Source organism: Liolophura sinensis, chromosome 8 (assembly GCF_032854445.1).
Source record: "Liolophura sinensis isolate JHLJ2023 chromosome 8, CUHK_Ljap_v2, whole genome shotgun sequence".
In the NCBI taxonomy this organism is placed as follows: domain Eukaryota; kingdom Metazoa; phylum Mollusca; class Polyplacophora; order Chitonida; family Chitonidae; genus Liolophura; species Liolophura sinensis.
In genome coordinates, this window is record NC_088302.1 from 50270871 (window position 1) to 50287678 (window position 16808).

The following is a 16808-nucleotide window of genomic DNA, read 5'->3' on the forward strand; positions in this document are numbered from 1 at the left end:
TTAAATATGAAGGTAACATAGTTTTCACTACTGTACTCAAACATACCCTACTTCTCCTAAAATTTGGGAAAGATATTAGTAGTGTTGAAAGTAGAATATTACATTTTTTACCAACCTTTTGGAAAAGTAAAGATATGAGTGTGTTGTTCATTAGATAGTCTGACCAAGTAGGAAAAAAGAAACACAATATACCTGCTAGAATTACATATACATTGGCTAAAATAAGCAGACATGGTGTCTCAAAATTTAAAAGAAATAGGGTGAATCATTTTCACATTTACTTTTAAATTTAGAAAAAAATGGTATTTTAAGCTTCTATGTTTTAAATGAGGTAGGAACAGAATTACAATATGTAAATGTTGCACTGCAACAAAGAATACAAAAATGTAAACACGTAAACAAGTAGCCGGATGACAAACTTGCCGTTTCAATAAAATCTTGCATAAAAAGCGGATTCAAGCATAACTATAACTTCCAATTTCTAAAACCAAAACAAATAAACCGTTAAAAGCCAACCCATAATCAGTTGTTTTCTTGTCCTTACATGTTTTTTATGATGTATTTCAGCCCAAAGATTCAGGTTTAACACCAACAATACGTGCCTATGGTTTAATGACTTCAACAGTAATATGTTTACAAACATGTTAAGTATTTCACTGAGAGATTTCTCATATTTATATTAAAAACACAGGAAAATTGGTATCTTGACTCAAAAAGTTAAAAGACAGAAGTTTTTAAATCAATTAAAAATAAGACATTCAAAACAAACCTTACCTGAGTTTTTCAGCATCAAAACTCAAGCTGATGCTATCCTATATTCTTCTGTCAGTGAAAGCTGTGTTCAGCGGGATTTACATACATGTATGTTACCACACTTCTGTGGAAGGAGACATGCCATGGTCAGTGCACAGGCCACAACAAGCTTTGTAATCGGGCGTCAGATCGTGATTATGAGGGCTATGTGCCCCGGACATGGTCAGGTGGAGGTGATGGTAAGAACTCACCCAGATCGCCTCGCTGTCTCCAAGGCTGGGTATATCTACGTCATATATCCAGGGGCACTGGAGAGTATTCCCATGGGGGTAATGGTGGTAAAGATCTTGCACATGCCACAGCCGTTGCTTTCCCAGCGAGACACTCTACATGTAGCCAGTCCAGAATCTGTGCTCTAGCTGACACGCCAGCAGAAAAACTATCAAAGACTTCAATCTGGCAGTCAGGTAAAAACTAACCCAGCACAACCACTATTGTCTGACTGCCAGTGGCCAATGGAAACTCCCGCTAGATATGCTTGGGATTTCCACAGCTTGTAACGTCAGGAATTAGTAGCTTTGTGAGCCGGCTATTGTTTCTGTGATAGGGCTGGCTATGCTGTGGAGTAACCGGGTGTGAATCCATGCTACAGGCCTCGCAGGCGGATTGTTATACATGTAGTGAGGTGAAAAAAGATGAGGGGCTTGGCTGGGCTTGGCTGCTCTTGTCTGGACCCTCAGCACAGTTGTCTACACTACTCGTTAACTGGCTTGGACAGGTTAACGCCTGACTCAGCCAGACCAGCTCAGGTCAATAGACATGCTCATGTCAGCCTGTCCCTTACTCATCCAAGCACTGAGCCAGCGGAGAAACTCCACCAAAACTTGAAAACCTATTACACTATGAATGACATCACCTGATTCTGCCACAAATCCTTTAAGCCGCTCACGGATCAATATCAGGCCTCACAATTGGTCGTCAGAATCCGTTCCGATACGCAGTATTTAGAGCACACAAACAGCAATGCCCTACACCTACTGACCTGAAAATCAACTCCCGGTCCACAGATGATGCATATATTTTAAATGCCCCCAAACTGTTCCTTGCCTGCCATGAATGGAACCATGTGCCATTCTTAACATACCATATATCATACAGGTATCAAACTCTATACTTCTTCAGGTACCAATAATTAATCATCAAAACGATCAATCTCAGACACAGTCTGACCTTATTCAAAGGTGTCATGTTACACCATAATAAAAATATATATTCAATGGCACGTCAAGTATTCCCCATCATTAAAGCAGCATAAATATGAAAGTATAGCTGTTATATTCTTATTCTGACAGGTGTATCAAGGAATTTAGTATGGCAAAAAACTTCAACCACTTGGATGAACATAGTAATTTTGATATGGTTGAAAAACCAGATCATGCATCTATTGGATTTTCCAAGACATGATCACAGATGAAAGCTTCCTTGAGCTCTATTCTGCCTTAATTTCTGATTTTATCATTATCTTTTGTTTCTGAGGTCTCCAAACAGGTCCCACGTCAAAACTAATATCTTCCCACCAGCATGTGCTAAATCAGGTACATATATTTTCATACATTCTAGTTTCCAAACCAGGTTTATGTTCGAAAGTATAAACTGAACAAAAATAAAAGGTACCTTGGAAAAAAAACACATCAGGGCAGATTAACATTTCCTTTACTAATTACCCAGTGTTCAATAATTATATGATATGGAATAACATGAAGGTTTAATCAAGGAAAATTTGAGAACCAGACCAAGCATCTTTCTGGACACCTACCTACGTATTTAATAGCTACAATGTGCATTTATTATGATATCTTAACATTGCAAATATATAACTTAATTTACAAGAAAACTATAAACACAGCGTTTAGAATAGCATAACAACCCAACATACATGCATTTCCTTAGCCTTGCCTGGATGTTCAAACCATCGGTACCAGGGAATATAATGATACCCTGTAGCCCTGCCTTAATTTTGCTCTCCAAAGTGCAGTGACTTGTTTTATATAGAGAACTAACTTTGGTGTCAGATAGTTTTGAACACTATTTCCATGACCCTGACTGCCCTTTTATAGCTTAAATAATTATGAATGCTGTAGTAAAAAACTATTTTATAAATTAATAAATAAGTACATAGTCGTCTATGGTCAACAAACCTGACAAGCTCTAAAGAATGCTGCCTTTATCAACAGATCTGACAAACTCCATCGTGTACAGCCTGACAACAAACTTGTCCAACTATATGGTATACTGAAGCCTTTACTGCCTGACAACAAAAGTGGAAACGTTTGCAGTAATGCGACTGGCAACAAACCTAACAAACCCATGCAATCTCTAAAACTTACTGAAAACCCATGATCACATATCAGTTTAGCAGATCAGTTTTGCGTAAAACAAAATGGATGAAACCCTGAATATTGAAGTCATCATGATACCGGTACTCTTCATCAGCTTACTACTTCAGCTTATCTACATACACAGTCATCAAGAATGGATTAGGTCATACATGCTGTACAAGGTAAAATAAGTGCCAACAATTTCAATATTTTCTTCTATGTTGTTTTACAATATACTGACTGGCAACAAACCTGACAAACTCTACATTATTATGACTGGCAACAAACCTGACGAACTCTCCACTATTTTAACTGGCCACAAACCTGACGAACTCTCCACTATTTTAACTGGCCACAAACCTAACAAACTCTCCACTATTTTAACTGGCCACAAACCTAACAAACTCTACACTGTTATAACTGACAACAATCCTGAAAAACTACACCATTCTAATGCCTACAAACCTGACAAACTCTGCAAACAAGACAAACTATCTACGCTCTTCTTAAGGTAACAAACTCTCCATTATTATAAGTGGCAACGAATCTGGCAAACTGCACTGTTCTAAATGGCGAGAAACTGACAAACACTACACTATTCTAACTGGCAACAAACCCGACAAACTCTCCACTATTATTTATAAGTAGCAACAAACTTTACAAACCCTCCACTATTATATGTGTCAAAAAACCTGATAAACTCTACACTGTTCTAACTTTCAACAAACCTGACAATCTCTCCACTATTATAACTGGCAACAAACCTTACAAACTCTCCATTATTATAACTTGCAACAAACCTTACAAACTCTCCACTATTATAACTTACAACAAACCTTACAAACTGTACACTACTCAAACAGCAAATCTGATAAACTCTACACACTGTACTAACAAAAAGCTACACACCTGTCATATTAACGAATCAATATACTACACGAGACATTCATGCACATCCATGAAAATCGTGGATTACAGGAAGTATTGAATTTCTTCCACCTGCTCTCATTATGAGAGATTACTCAATCTGAGCATCTAAACATCTGCATCATGCTTGACTCATCCAGATTTCAACCTTCTCGTGTTTACTGGGAAATAGTTGGGATAATCAATTAACTACATCTCCTTGTGGGATACTGGAGAGGTCAGGTTTCAGCATGTGGCTCAGGTCCAGAAATAATATTGCTCAGGAGCCCACTTTCTAACCATCTCTATTGCCAACAGACAAATATATCACAATGACCAATCAACATGCTGATTGCACATGTCCATCACATGTCAATCTGATCTCTATAGATAACAGCACACAGCACAAAGGAGAAAACAATTTACAGCGCAGACAGCAGTATTAAGCACAAAGCCAACAAAGCCTAAAGTAAAGATAGAAATAACAGCCTAATACATTGTATAAATATGTGTTGTTATGGTAGCTAAAGAATCCATTTTGCCCTGAGAGAAATTAAATTTATTTTGGAAAGAAATCAAAAAAATACTGTTCGGCTTAGGTATGACATAGGAAAGAGACTTAAATGAATATATAAAATTTTGAAAAACAATAAAAACAATAATCCAAGGGCTATAAAATGTTTGTCGGATATGAAATCAACCTATATCAAGGTAAGTAGTGGAATCATGTAGAGCTGAATGTCATGTAAAGTCATGTAAGTTTAGCTTGGAATGCGTCATGGAGTTTCTAAGCACCATGCAACCAATAACAAACTAAAACGAATCTATCATACTGTTTTCGAAGTGAAATAAGAAAATAGCTTTAAAACCAATCCAGAGTGTGTACTGGTGCATGAGTGTGCAAACACAGATTCAATATATGTAAATAACCAGCTGTGCACCACTTCCAGTTCAAGTTTGAGGGTACAGCACAGGGAAAATTGTTGAGTCATATATCACATTATTGGTTCATTTGCTTTCTCTTTATAATGCTATACTCCAATATTTGTTAATATGGAGTGCATAGAGAAAACCACAGACCTCTGGCATACACAGGCTTGCATACTATGCTGGTTGAAGACAGGGGTACAGCCTATTATGACAAAGGCCATATGGAGCAGATGGGAGCACATGACCAAGGCCATATGGAGCAGATGGGAGCAGATGACCAAGGCCATATGGAGCAGATGGGAGCAGATGACCAAGGCCATATGGAGCAGATGGGAGCACATGACCAAGGCCATATGGAGCAGATGGGAGCAGATGACCAAGGCCATATGGAGCAGATGGGAGCAGATGGCCAAGGCCCTATGGAGCACATGGGAGCAGATGACCAAGGCCATATGGAGCACATGACCAAGGCCATATGGAGCACATGGGAGCAGATGACCAAGGCCATGTGGAGCAGATGGGAGCAGGTGACCAAGGTCATATGGAGCAGATGGGAGCAGATGACCAAGGCCATATGGAGCAGATGGGAGCAGATGACCAAGGCCGTATGGAGCAGATCACCAAGGCTGTATGGAGCAGATGGGAGCAGATGACCAAGGCCATATGGAGCACATGGGAGCAGATGACCAAGGCCATATGGAGCACATGGGAGAAGATGACCAAGGCCCTATGGAGCAGATCACCAAGGCTGTATGGAGCAGATGGGAGCAGATGACCAAGGACGTATGGAGCACATGGGAGCAGATGACCAAGGCCATATGGAGCACATGGGAGCAGAAGACCAAGGCCATATGGAGCACATGGGAGCAGATGACCAAGGCCGTATGGAGCACATTGGAGCAGATGACCAAGGCCATATGGAGCACGTGGGAGCAGATGACAAAGGCCATATGGAGCACATGGGAGCAGATGACAAAGGCCATATGGAGCACGTGGGAGCAGATGACCAAGGCCATATGGAGCACGTGGGAGCAGATGACCAAGGCCATATGGAGCACATGGGAGCAGATGACCAAGGCCGTATGGAGCACATTGGATCAGATGACCAAGGCCCTATAGAGCAGATGACCAAGGCCGTATGGAGCAGATTGGAGTAGATTACCAAGGCCGTATGGAGCAGATGGGAGTAGATTACCAAGGACGTATGGAGCAGATGGGAGCAGATGACCAAGGCCGTATGGAGCATATGGGAGCAGATGACCAAGGACGTATGGAGTAGATGGGAGCAGATGACCAAGGCCATATGGAGCAGATGGGAGCAGATGACCAAGGCCGTATGGAGCAGATGGGAGCAGATGACCAAGGCCATATGGAGCACATTGGAGCAGATGACCAAGGCCATATGGAGCAGATGGGAGCAGATGACCAGGGCCATATGTTGCAGATGGGAGCAGATGACCAAGGCCGTATGGAGCAGATGGGAGTAGATTACCAAGGACGTATGGAGCAGATGGGAGCAGATGACCAAGGCCGTATGGAGCATATGGGAGCAGATGACCAAGGACGTATGGAGTAGATGGGAGCAGATGACCAAGGCCATATGGAGCAGATGGGAGCAGATGACCAAGGCCGTATGGAGCAGATGGGAGCAGATGACCAAGGCCATATGGAGCACATTGGAGCAGATGACCAAGGCCATATGGAGCAGATGGGAGCAGATGACCAGGGCCATATGTTGCAGATGGGAGCAGATGACCAAGGCCATATGGAGCAGATGGGAGCAGATGACCAAGGCCGCATGGTGCACATGGGAGAGTATGACCAATATAGTGTCATGTCCGACATTCATGTACCATTCGTAGTCCATAAAGGGCGTTCCAAGTCGATAATGGCAAAATCCATTTCCGAAACAACGTTTAACACTAGCTCCAAAAGACAAAGGTATGTAAGAAATTATACAAATAGGAAATAAAGCCGGTAACACACAAGACAGAAGCAGTCATCAGTTTTCAATGATACTGGGCAGACAGTGGGTATTCCAGGCATGAATTCCATACCAAAGGTCAAATTCGTAGTCCATTAATGAGTTCCAGGTCAAATAACAATTTAACAAGGTATCTCAGTGGCGCTTTGATTGCAACTGTTCATAAAGGCATCATGCAGATGTAATGAGCATGGCTGCCTTTACGGCCCCTAGCACGAGGTTAAGCGGTATTAGATACATTTTGAAAATGACAAGCGTTACAGACCTTAACTGAACAGATTGTGATTCAAAAGTAACAGACCGTTACGTCTTTCCCTTTAATATGTAAGGATCTCATACCACAAGAGGTGCCATCTATGATGTTACACATGACATGCTGGTCTGTATAAAAGCTGTCTACAAGATAGATGGTTACACTTGGCTATCAGCGCCATCTATGTTGTTAAATACCATGTACGTGACAGATATGTACATAAGGATAACAGCGTCGTCTATGTGGTTGATCACAATGCAGATCGCCAGAGATTCTGAACACTCTGTCCATACCTGTCAACCAGAGTGTTATACTCAATGTAAAAGTTGAGAAGCTTAGAATGAAGGCATTTGATAGAGTATCCTTGACAAACTAGTTTTTGAAGTAGCAACTTGTGACGCAGATTAAAGTCATCACAATTAACGCAAGATCTGACAAATGCTACAAGGCGAGATATGTATACGCCATACGCAGGACCCTTTGGTATATTGCTATCCATATAAGGATAATTTACAATATCAAAATTGAAATTATCCCTTTTGTCATAAAGGCCGTGTGAAAGTAGACCATGTTCGTCGTTGTACAGATATAAATCCTAATAAGATGCACCATCAGGACTATCTGTTGTCATCTTTAAATCCAATGAAGGCAGATAGATTTCCTTCAACGCTTCAGCAATATGGGGGTTATTTAACGCCAGTAGATCATCAATACACTGCTTGGTACATGAAAAGGATCGAGCTTTAAAGATATTACTTTTAAGTAATTTCTGCATATCGTCGTATTCACATGAAAACAGGTATAGGTCTGCCAAAAAGAGGCGCACAATTGGTACCCAATACCTGTGCACTGTTGGTAAATGGTATCCCCGAAGTTCACATAAATGTTATTAATGGGAAATTCAAGTAATTCAGCAATAGGTCAATAAATAATGTAACAACCCATGAGTGGGAATCTTTATAAATAGTAGAACCAAAGAAAGCCTCATTGCTTCTGACGTTAATGTAACGGTGACCTGTTTTAGTGAATACCGAGACAATTAACAACGATATTCTTTAAATAAGATCTTTGGGAGGAATTGTAGTAGAGAGAGAGTACATGTGGATACATCTTTGTACGGTACATGCACATAAGCATCAATTTCTTCTGTAAGACGTTTGGAGTTGTTAAGAATCCACATGCAGTTGACACCTGAATTTTTTGTTATGGCACAATACTTATTTCAAAATGACTTTACTTCTTGTAACACTCTTGTAAGTAGGGTTGACAAGAGTTTGGTGATACAACTCCTTGAACCCGCAATACATCGAGCCTTGTACGGGGATTTATGCATTTTAGGAATCCAGTAAAGTTGTAGTATTTCTGTATGACGGGTAGGTATTTAGGGTCCTTTCTTTAAGAAAGGTTTTGTGTTTATTAAATAGTTCCTCCAGAGTACATGTGGTAGCAGAATACGTGGATGTTGTTGTAGATGTATATAGCTCTTGAACAAAAAATTTGATAATAATAATTCTTGCAAATAAAGATGACATTATTAGTAGCCTTGTCTGCTATAGTGAGGACACATTTACTATGAAGGTCAGCGAGTGCTTCTTGCACAGTGGGATCCTTCAGAAACTGTTAAACTTTAGGTAGAGCATCAATGTCTATACGGTATATAGCTAAACTAACCTTCTTTTTGACAATCTCAAGCCAATCGTTAAGTTCCAAAGAATCCACTTTCTCCCGTTTTGACCATTTTTTAACATATTCCTCAAGCGTCGAGATGATATTTTTTGTTAGATCGAATGGAGCAAATGGGAGCAGATGACCAAGGCCGTATGGAGCAGATGGGAGCAGATGACAACGGCTGTATGGAGCAGATGACCAAGCCCATGTGTGGCAGATGGGAGCAGATGACGAAGGCTGTATGGAGCAGATGGCAGCAGATGACGAAGGCCGTATGGAGCAGATGGGAGCAGATGACCGAGGCCATATGGAGCCGATGGGAGCAGAAGACCAAGGCCATATGGAGCAGATGGGAGCAGATGACCATGGCCCACATGGGAGTAGATGACCAAGGCCATATGGAGCAGATGGGAGCAGATGACCAAGGCCTATGGAGCAGATGGGAGCAGAAGACCAAGGAACTATGGAGCAGATGGGAGCAGATGACCAAGGCCATATGGACCAGATGGCCAAGGCCCTATGGAGCACATGGGAGCAGATGACCAAGGCCGTATGGAGCAGATGACCAAAGCCCTATGGAGCAGATGACCAAGGCCCTATGGAGCAGAAGACCAAGGCCCTATGGAGCAGAAGACCAAGGCCCTATGGAGCAGATGGGAGCAGATGACCAAGGCCGTATGGAGCAGATGACCAAGGCCCTACACAGCAGATGTGTCTAAAATTCTCTGTACAAGGCCGGGATTGAGCCTGCACCTGAATTGAATTAGGAAATACCAGTACGCACTTAATGATGTGCCAGCTCTGCATTTTTTTTTGTTATATATGCACACGAGATCAATAGCTAGGAAAAACTTACAAAGGCCAACCACATTAAAGCTTTAAGCTTCAGGAATAAGGTATTCCAATAAAAGACAGGTTATACCAAACAGTGATTAATTCTGTTACACAGAACTGTGCAAAACTATAAAATCAATTGAAGACTTGAATGATGGCCAGTCTTAGAGACGCTCAAGATGTTTAGAAAAAATTGTAGGAAGCCCTGTGTAATTCGCTTAATATCTGGTGAAGTCCAGGTTTTATAGCATCCCTTCCCTTGGTTAAGCCACAGCATACAAAACAACCACGTGTCTTTTTGCTTCTTTTTCAATGTTTATTGGAAAAATCAAACCACTCCATTCAATGGAATGCCAGCGGAAAAGATAGAGGTACACATAAAATACAGTGCTAGCTCTTACACCCCTTGATGAATACATTCTTCTAATGAGGGAAGCATTAGCAAGGTAAATTGGGCCATCTTTAACAACATGCATTCAGGGACGACATAGAGTGTACTAATCAATAATAAATTAGCCTTCAGGTAGAGGAAAATGATCACCAACATGTACACTGGCACAACATAGCACTCAAAGCACATTTCCAATTTATATTGACTTTATCGGATCTGTTTTTTGCTGTGTCAAGAATATTTCATGCCATCATTTAACAATTCTTTGTTTGGCATAACCTGATCCTCTCAGAATAAACATGGTGGGTCAGAAGGGAAAGCTTTTTTATTCTGGATAAAGAAAGGCATACTTGAGGTTTTAAGATACGGAGAAAAATGAAACTAAATGTCTATCGAAGGCCCAATAAAAACTTTGATGTAGGGCTGTTTGGGTAAGGTATGGTCACTCAGGTAGTGCAAAACAAACATACTGTTATTGACAGCCTCACCCAAATGACAGTCATCTGGTCTATCAGTGGGAGAAATCTGGGGAGCTTGGAGGAAACTGGGCAGGATTTTTCACCACATCCATGTATCTGACAAAACTCTTGGCATAGAGTAACAATACATTTCAGTGTTAAAGTCACCTTTACACAACTGGTATACTGCACTGGTATATGTTATTTGTTACATGCCCATTGTTTGACATATTCTTTTACGTTTTCATTTTTTTTTTCAAAATTTGATTATTCAAAAGGTTTACACACAAGGCATTTAAAGTGCCAATTCATCTGCCGAGTATTCAAAATTTTTAGATTTTTAGAAAGCTAAAATTCCATGTTTTTCTCACATTTGTAAATCCTTCGTGAATTTAGTTACACCAATATTATTTGGTGTTTTACAGTTTTATGGAAAAACAGACATGAAACAAAAATCCACTTTTTATTTTGCCTTACTAGTATCTTAATGTTTTCACGATTTTCCTGTTTTTCAACGCTTTCTGATCATGTAAATATGTCTTTAGCAGGAAAAATGGCTGGAATAGTCCATATTTTCCACAAATGACGATTCCCAAGTTTTATTTCCATGCTATATTCTGGCATTCAAGAAACATTTATTCAACAATCCCTGACGGTCCCTGAAGTAAGATGATTCCCATACAAGAAATGAGAACAAAACAGCACGTCATCATCATCAGACATACCACTGAGAAATGTACCTAAAAATACCTTCACTAAGTTTTTAAAACTTTTTGAAAAACAATTAAATTCACTTAAAGATATTCACTTGAAATCTGAAGTAGGCTTTTTATAGTGTTGGATGGCAATGATGTTTTACGGACATTTTTCTTGACCTTTATGTTTGGCCATAAACAAAAATTCTTGTGATTTGCATTATGCAATGTGCACTAAGAGCTATTCTCATGCCTATTCCATGGTCAAAAAAACAAGGCCATGCATTCTTACAAGAAAACACATTTATATCACATCATCAAAATATCTAGTCTTGGAAGATTCATTTTGTATAGTTTACACAGTTTGTTACAAGTACATGTAGCTGCAATAAGCAGCTCAATAAATTGCTCTGTAGGCCTGTCAGTCAAATTTTGTGGCCTAGAGGTTAGCATGCTACCACAGCACAATAACTCAGGAGACTCTAACCATGTGATTGCTATGACTTCTAGTCCAGTTCATGATGGCTTCATCCCCATTTATACCTGGAAAGCTCTGCCAGCGTCCTGCGGAAGGTCATGGGTTAACCTCAAGCTCTGCCAGGTTTCCTTCCCACCATGATGCTGGCAGTCATTGTATATGTGAGATCTTCTTGAGTCGTAAAAATCCAATCAAATAAATAAATATCTTTTAACATGGGACTTTCTCTTCACACAGAGGCCTGACTGCATGAAGACATGGACTATTTGCAGGATACTGTAGCTATTCTTCATTTAGACACCACTTTTCCCATGAGAGTTCAAGGACCAACTCTGACTAAACTGATGCAAGAAAGCCATATCACAGGGAAGACTCATTATTTCAAACAATTTCACCTTATGCAGAAGAGAAGTGCGTCTGCTTCAAATTACATTTACACGAGACACAGTATCCCACCGAAACAGTGAATCCCCTGAAATTAAGAGTGAACAATTCACTTATCAACTTCATGAAAAACACAATTTTCAAGGGCATATTTGGCCAGAGTTTTGGTTGAAGGATATCAGTGTTTCGGTCAAAGGTCATCTGCATGGCAGTCTCCATCCCATGAATCATTGCAGCTCCTTTCCCATACAGTAGTTTCATTTCTTGGGTTCGCCTCGCACCTGGCCTCTCCGTCGGTGCCTGAGTCGTGGCTGTCTTTCGATTAGCTGAAACACGAACAAACGGAAAGATGAGTGCTGGAATAACTGAATATATTCTCAGGTACTCTTACTGAAATTGTGTATTGCACATTTTGAGGTGACCTCATTTTTACATCAGCATGTATCTACTATGTACACGAGTCCAAATACAGATGTCAGTGTATATGTTTCAAGTTCAGCATTGATTAATCATGAACTTTGATTTAAAGGGGATAAGATTTAGAACCATGAACCTGTCATTTGGTGCTATTTATTCAAAGACTCAGAAACTTTTTCAGTTTAAAAGACTGTACTATAGCCACAGACTACTCAAACACTGACATCAGTCCTTTGTTGCAAAGGTTATTTATGTATGTCCATCTATAATGTATGTTATTTATGAGTTAAGGTGACGAGTGACAATTTTTTTCACATACATATAATTACAAGTTCTAAATGGGAAATATGAATGACATCCATTAAAACATACAACTATAAGCTATTTATGAAATAAACTTACTTTTTTCTGCATCAACATACACATCTCCACTATTTTCCACATCACTCAACTTCTTAGCATCATCTGTCAAAATAATCAAGAAAAATCGTCATTAATTGCACCTGTTACAGTTTCAATTCATTCATACAATATTTCATTTTCCCCTTCCCTACCATATCCATGATGAGTTGTGTCGCTTTGTGTAACTAAGGGTACTGCATCAAAAAGCAGTAACAACATCCTCCAACCATAAAACTGTTGATAAGAGAACAATAAGTGACGTTAATAGACCGGTCAAACATATGCCTTGTTTATCTGACTGTTGTTAAAGCAGCATACTCAAGAATATTTCACTTAAGCTGTAAAAATAACAGTTCAATAATTAACAACCACAATAGTATTTATGTACATATAAAGTTATACTGAACAACCAAATGGCTGCCTTGACATAAACAATACACCTGCCACAAGACAATATCAATATGAAGAACTGTATACATGAAAGATGGTACACGTTGCCATGCAGAAGAATAAAGGTGATTTTAAACTACTGCAATTTTCCGTAATGACAACTCATGAACAGATCTCAAGAGGACTGGTTCATTCATCATTCATATATGTCCCATTTTCTACCTCAGAACTAATCACCTAGACAGTTAGAACTTCAAATGAAACAACTAGCATTTTATTTAATTCTAAACAGTATCAAAATGTTTTGGTGACACAAAGCATAAGAACAAAAAATGTTTGCATGCACAGGTCTGGGATGATTTCTAGTGATAAATATCAGTTAAATTCAGTATCACCCTAATCAAGAAATGTTGACTTTAATATTATAATGATGAAATTTGTGGGCAGAGCATATTAAAACAACACAGAACACATCTAACCTTGCTTGGCAGACAGAAAAGCCCAAAACCGAAGCTGAATTAATGATGATTTAATTTTAAACTAGCAATCTCATGGACGAAGGACAAGCATATGACACCCTACGCAACCACAAGCTCCAATGTTAAATATAAATACCTCGTTCTTTCTTATGCTTTCTGGACTGTGCAAAAAATTCCACCATTTCATCTGTGATTTCCATTTCAAACTGTTCAGGATTAATGGCAGTGGCTAACTTTGATTCAGCTCCCTCCAGACAAGAGCTACTCTCTAAACCAGATGATGCTGTGTCTCTGCTTGTATAAGAACTCGATTTGGTATGGTGCGGTGTTCCTGTATTCACTTGCTGACTTTGTGTGTTAATTGAAGTCCACGTTGGGTAGGTGGTTTCTAGTGGAAGACGTGGCCTTTGTGATATGGCACTACGATGGAATGAAGCATATGGATTAAAACGTGACACATTGGGCTTAATGCTATGGCTTTGAGTGGCACTCCCAGGGCTTAACCTGGAAGTTAACATCTGGTATGTCTCCAGGTGTTTGTGATACCAGTTCATCACTTGATGGTAATGTTTCCAGTACCTCTGAAAACGAGGATCCAGATACCAGTCTACAGTGTTAAGATCTGGAAATAGGCCAGCTGACTTTCCCCCAGTGGCAGTAGCCTGATTTCCTGGACCAGCAGGACGCTCTGGGAGGTGGGAAGAGCCCTTTACACTACTCTCAATTTCTGACGAATCCTGGGAGGAATCTTCAGTTGTCACATCACCCCTCTCCAGTTGACTGTCTGGAGGCTCCATCATCAGGTCTGGAAGAATATAATCCATCACTTTATTTTATGAGAGATTTTTAAAAGAAAAGACAACAGTATTTATTTATTCACTTATTTATTTGGTTGGTGTTTTATGACATACTCAAAAGTGTTTCACTAATACAACAGCAGTCAGCACTATGGTGGGAGGAAACCAGGCAGACCCTGGAGGAAACCCACGACCAAAGACAACTGTTGGCCACATGCATATATGCACTGATAAAGTATTCCACATAAAGTTTGAACAGACATACCAAAAAGGTAACAAAAACAGCTGTGGCTATTAGGGTTTGTTTCCACCCCATTTCACAATAACTAAGGTTATGTTATTTATTGTCTTTCCTTTTAAATCTTTACAATGGCTCTCTCAGGGTCAATAACATTGGCAGTATTACCTACTAGTATAACATGGTGGAAACAAATATACACCAGTGCAGTGGTGTGTTTACCTGTGAAAAAATATGGAGTTACAATGTAAAAACCATTTCAACTATTATTTACTACAAATCAATGTAATAAAAGTCATGTTTAGAGAGGTGTCATCAATTTATGGCAAACTCCCTTTCCACCATACTAAAAGACAAAGAGAGAATAGAGCAACACTGTAAGGTATTGGCCATTGAATTTTACCATTCTAACTTTTAAACTGATTTACAACGGGACATTGGAATATCTCTGCTTCACCAACGCCAAGGTCTGTTCTAAGCCCAAATAATAATCAAATGTTTTAGCTCTGGAGGTTGGGTGTTGAAATATAATATACACTGATAACACTGGAATGTCAAACTTAGTTTTGCATGACAGATCTGTGATGTTATAATTTGCTACCCAGGGGTAAATGGCTCTCAGCCTTTTCAGGCTCTAGGAAATACGATGTTGGTGGCTAATTCATATGATTGGTTGCAGAGCAGGCTGTTAATAAGAAAACACCATCATTCGCTTTTCTACAGTAATTAAGGAAGCATTTACTAAATAAATATAGTGTTGTCATTCGCTTTCATTCGTCATTAAGCTTTACAGAGACCCCCTTAGAAGGCAGTGACAACTGCTCCATCAATCCGCAAAGTTACAACAACAACGTCTGCATGCAGATATTTTCCCAAAAATCCAACATGCATAACAAATCACACAAAAGGTGTCACCATCTAAACTCAACCACTGAACGGCGTGCGCATATTATAATTCACCACCAGCTTATCCTAGTCCTAACATCAGACACCATTTTCTCACGTTTTCGTTTAAAGCTCTTTGAACTTGATCGTCAATCGCACAGACGAAGCCAAACTGATGAAGACCAGGTATCATGTGGGCATGCGCACATCATTTGTTTGATCACGTGACCGTACCTGTCTACATTTTTAAGAATAGACGAGGTGGCAGAATTCAGAAGATTTATTACATATCATTTGTGATGAAAACGTAGAAAGCATCACAGTAGCGTGTTTTCTTGCAATCTGCTCCGATGTCGTAGAGAGAGTGGCTGTCACGGTAAATATCAATGAGGGTGAAACGTAATCTGTGTTGTCGGCAACTGTCGTTGTTGTAGCTGTTGAATCTTGCATGTTTTGCTCTTTTTTACTGCTTGGCATTGACAGTTTAAATGTTGAATTCGCGACCCTTGTAGAGTGGAATGGGGTGGGTGAGAGGGACACAACATACAGCTGTTTAGCTTTTTAAGTTTGACTTTTCTGTAAAACGGAACACCCTAGTCAGTGATTACTTCGTGTTGATACCACTGGCGTCCTTCACCGTAGTCCAAATTTTCTAGCTCTATGTAGAATACACCAGGTACACCGTTTAGTAGGGTGAGGGATATTTGGATATGCCATATCCAGGGCTGCTCAACCTACAGTCAGAGACCGTGCAGTTGACTAAGTGGCGAAGAATAGTTTGCTTGGCAAATATGCACTGAACAAGGCATTACAGCAAAATATATTTAAATCCTCCTGTCGGTGACTAGATTTAATTCCTACCATTTGTTCCTGTATCGGGACATGTAGTGTAATCAGTGAGTGGTCCATAACCCCAAAGCTCATGCTCATGCAGTAAACAGTAAAGAAACACTATATAGACATTGCCTTTCATGCCTGTTGAATTAGGGAATCCCTCCCTTAGGAAGTAAACTGTCAAAATGTAATGTAAGATGATACCTGTTTCCTGATTTTTGTACAAAGGGGCATAATCGAATGGAAAAATCAAT

The 16808-nt window shown here is 39.8% G+C and overlaps 4 protein-coding genes across 6 annotated transcripts in view; 2 read left to right on the forward strand and 2 right to left on the reverse strand.

The window, feature by feature from the left end:
• LOC135472612 (uncharacterized) overlaps window positions 1–1941 on the reverse strand; it is a 64643-nt gene extending 62702 nt beyond the window's left edge. The window contains exon 1 of the mRNA XM_064752196.1: window positions 775–1941. The gene's annotated coding sequence lies outside the window, so the exon portion shown is untranslated. The remainder of the gene's footprint in view (window positions 1–774) is intronic.
• A 3689-nt stretch (window positions 1942–5630) lies between these two features.
• On the forward strand, window positions 5631–6086 carry LOC135473641 (uncharacterized). The gene has a single exon (XM_064753503.1). It carries the CDS (start codon window positions 5631–5633, stop codon window positions 6084–6086), a length of 456 nt encoding a protein of 151 aa, XP_064609573.1.
• A 3926-nt stretch (window positions 6087–10012) lies between these two features.
• Window positions 10013–15907, reverse strand: LOC135472888 (gem-associated protein 8-like). 2 transcript variants are annotated; one of them, XM_064752599.1, is made up of 4 exons: window positions 15839–15907; window positions 13937–14605; window positions 12932–12994; window positions 10013–12438 (listed from the first exon to the last, which is right to left on the reverse strand). In XM_064752599.1, exons 2-4 carry the CDS (start codon window positions 14598–14600, stop codon window positions 12125–12127), a joined length of 1041 nt encoding a protein of 346 aa, XP_064608669.1. In that variant the 5' UTR covers window positions 14601–14605; window positions 15839–15907; the 3' UTR covers window positions 10013–12124. The 2 variants fall into 2 exon arrangements, with proteins under 2 accessions (XP_064608669.1, XP_064608670.1); XM_064752600.1 differs by having other exon boundaries at window positions 15751–15852.
• A 55-nt stretch (window positions 15908–15962) lies between these two features.
• The window catches only part of LOC135472413 (WD repeat-containing protein 17-like), a 37162-nt gene continuing 36316 nt past the window's right edge, over window positions 15963–16808 (forward strand). For both annotated transcript variants that reach the window (XM_064751908.1, XM_064751909.1), the window contains exon 1: window positions 15963–16096. The gene's annotated coding sequence lies outside the window, so the exon portion shown is untranslated. The remainder of the gene's footprint in view (window positions 16097–16808) is intronic.

Coding starts and splice junctions, on each gene's coding strand:
- LOC135473641 (XM_064753503.1), top strand. CDS start 5,631: ATGGAGCACATGGGAGCAGATGACCAAGGCCATATGGAGCACATGGGA.
- LOC135472888 (XM_064752599.1), bottom strand. CDS start 14,600: ATGATGGAGCCTCCAGACAGTCAACTGGAGAGGGGTGATGTGACAACT. Junction 12,995..13,936: donor AAAGCATAAGAAAGAACGAG/GTATTTATATTT, acceptor TTATTTTGACAG/ATGATGCTAAGAAGTTGAGT. Junction 12,439..12,931: donor GTATGTTGATGCAGAAAAAA/GTAAGTTTATTT, acceptor TTCGTGTTTCAG/CTAATCGAAAGACAGCCACG.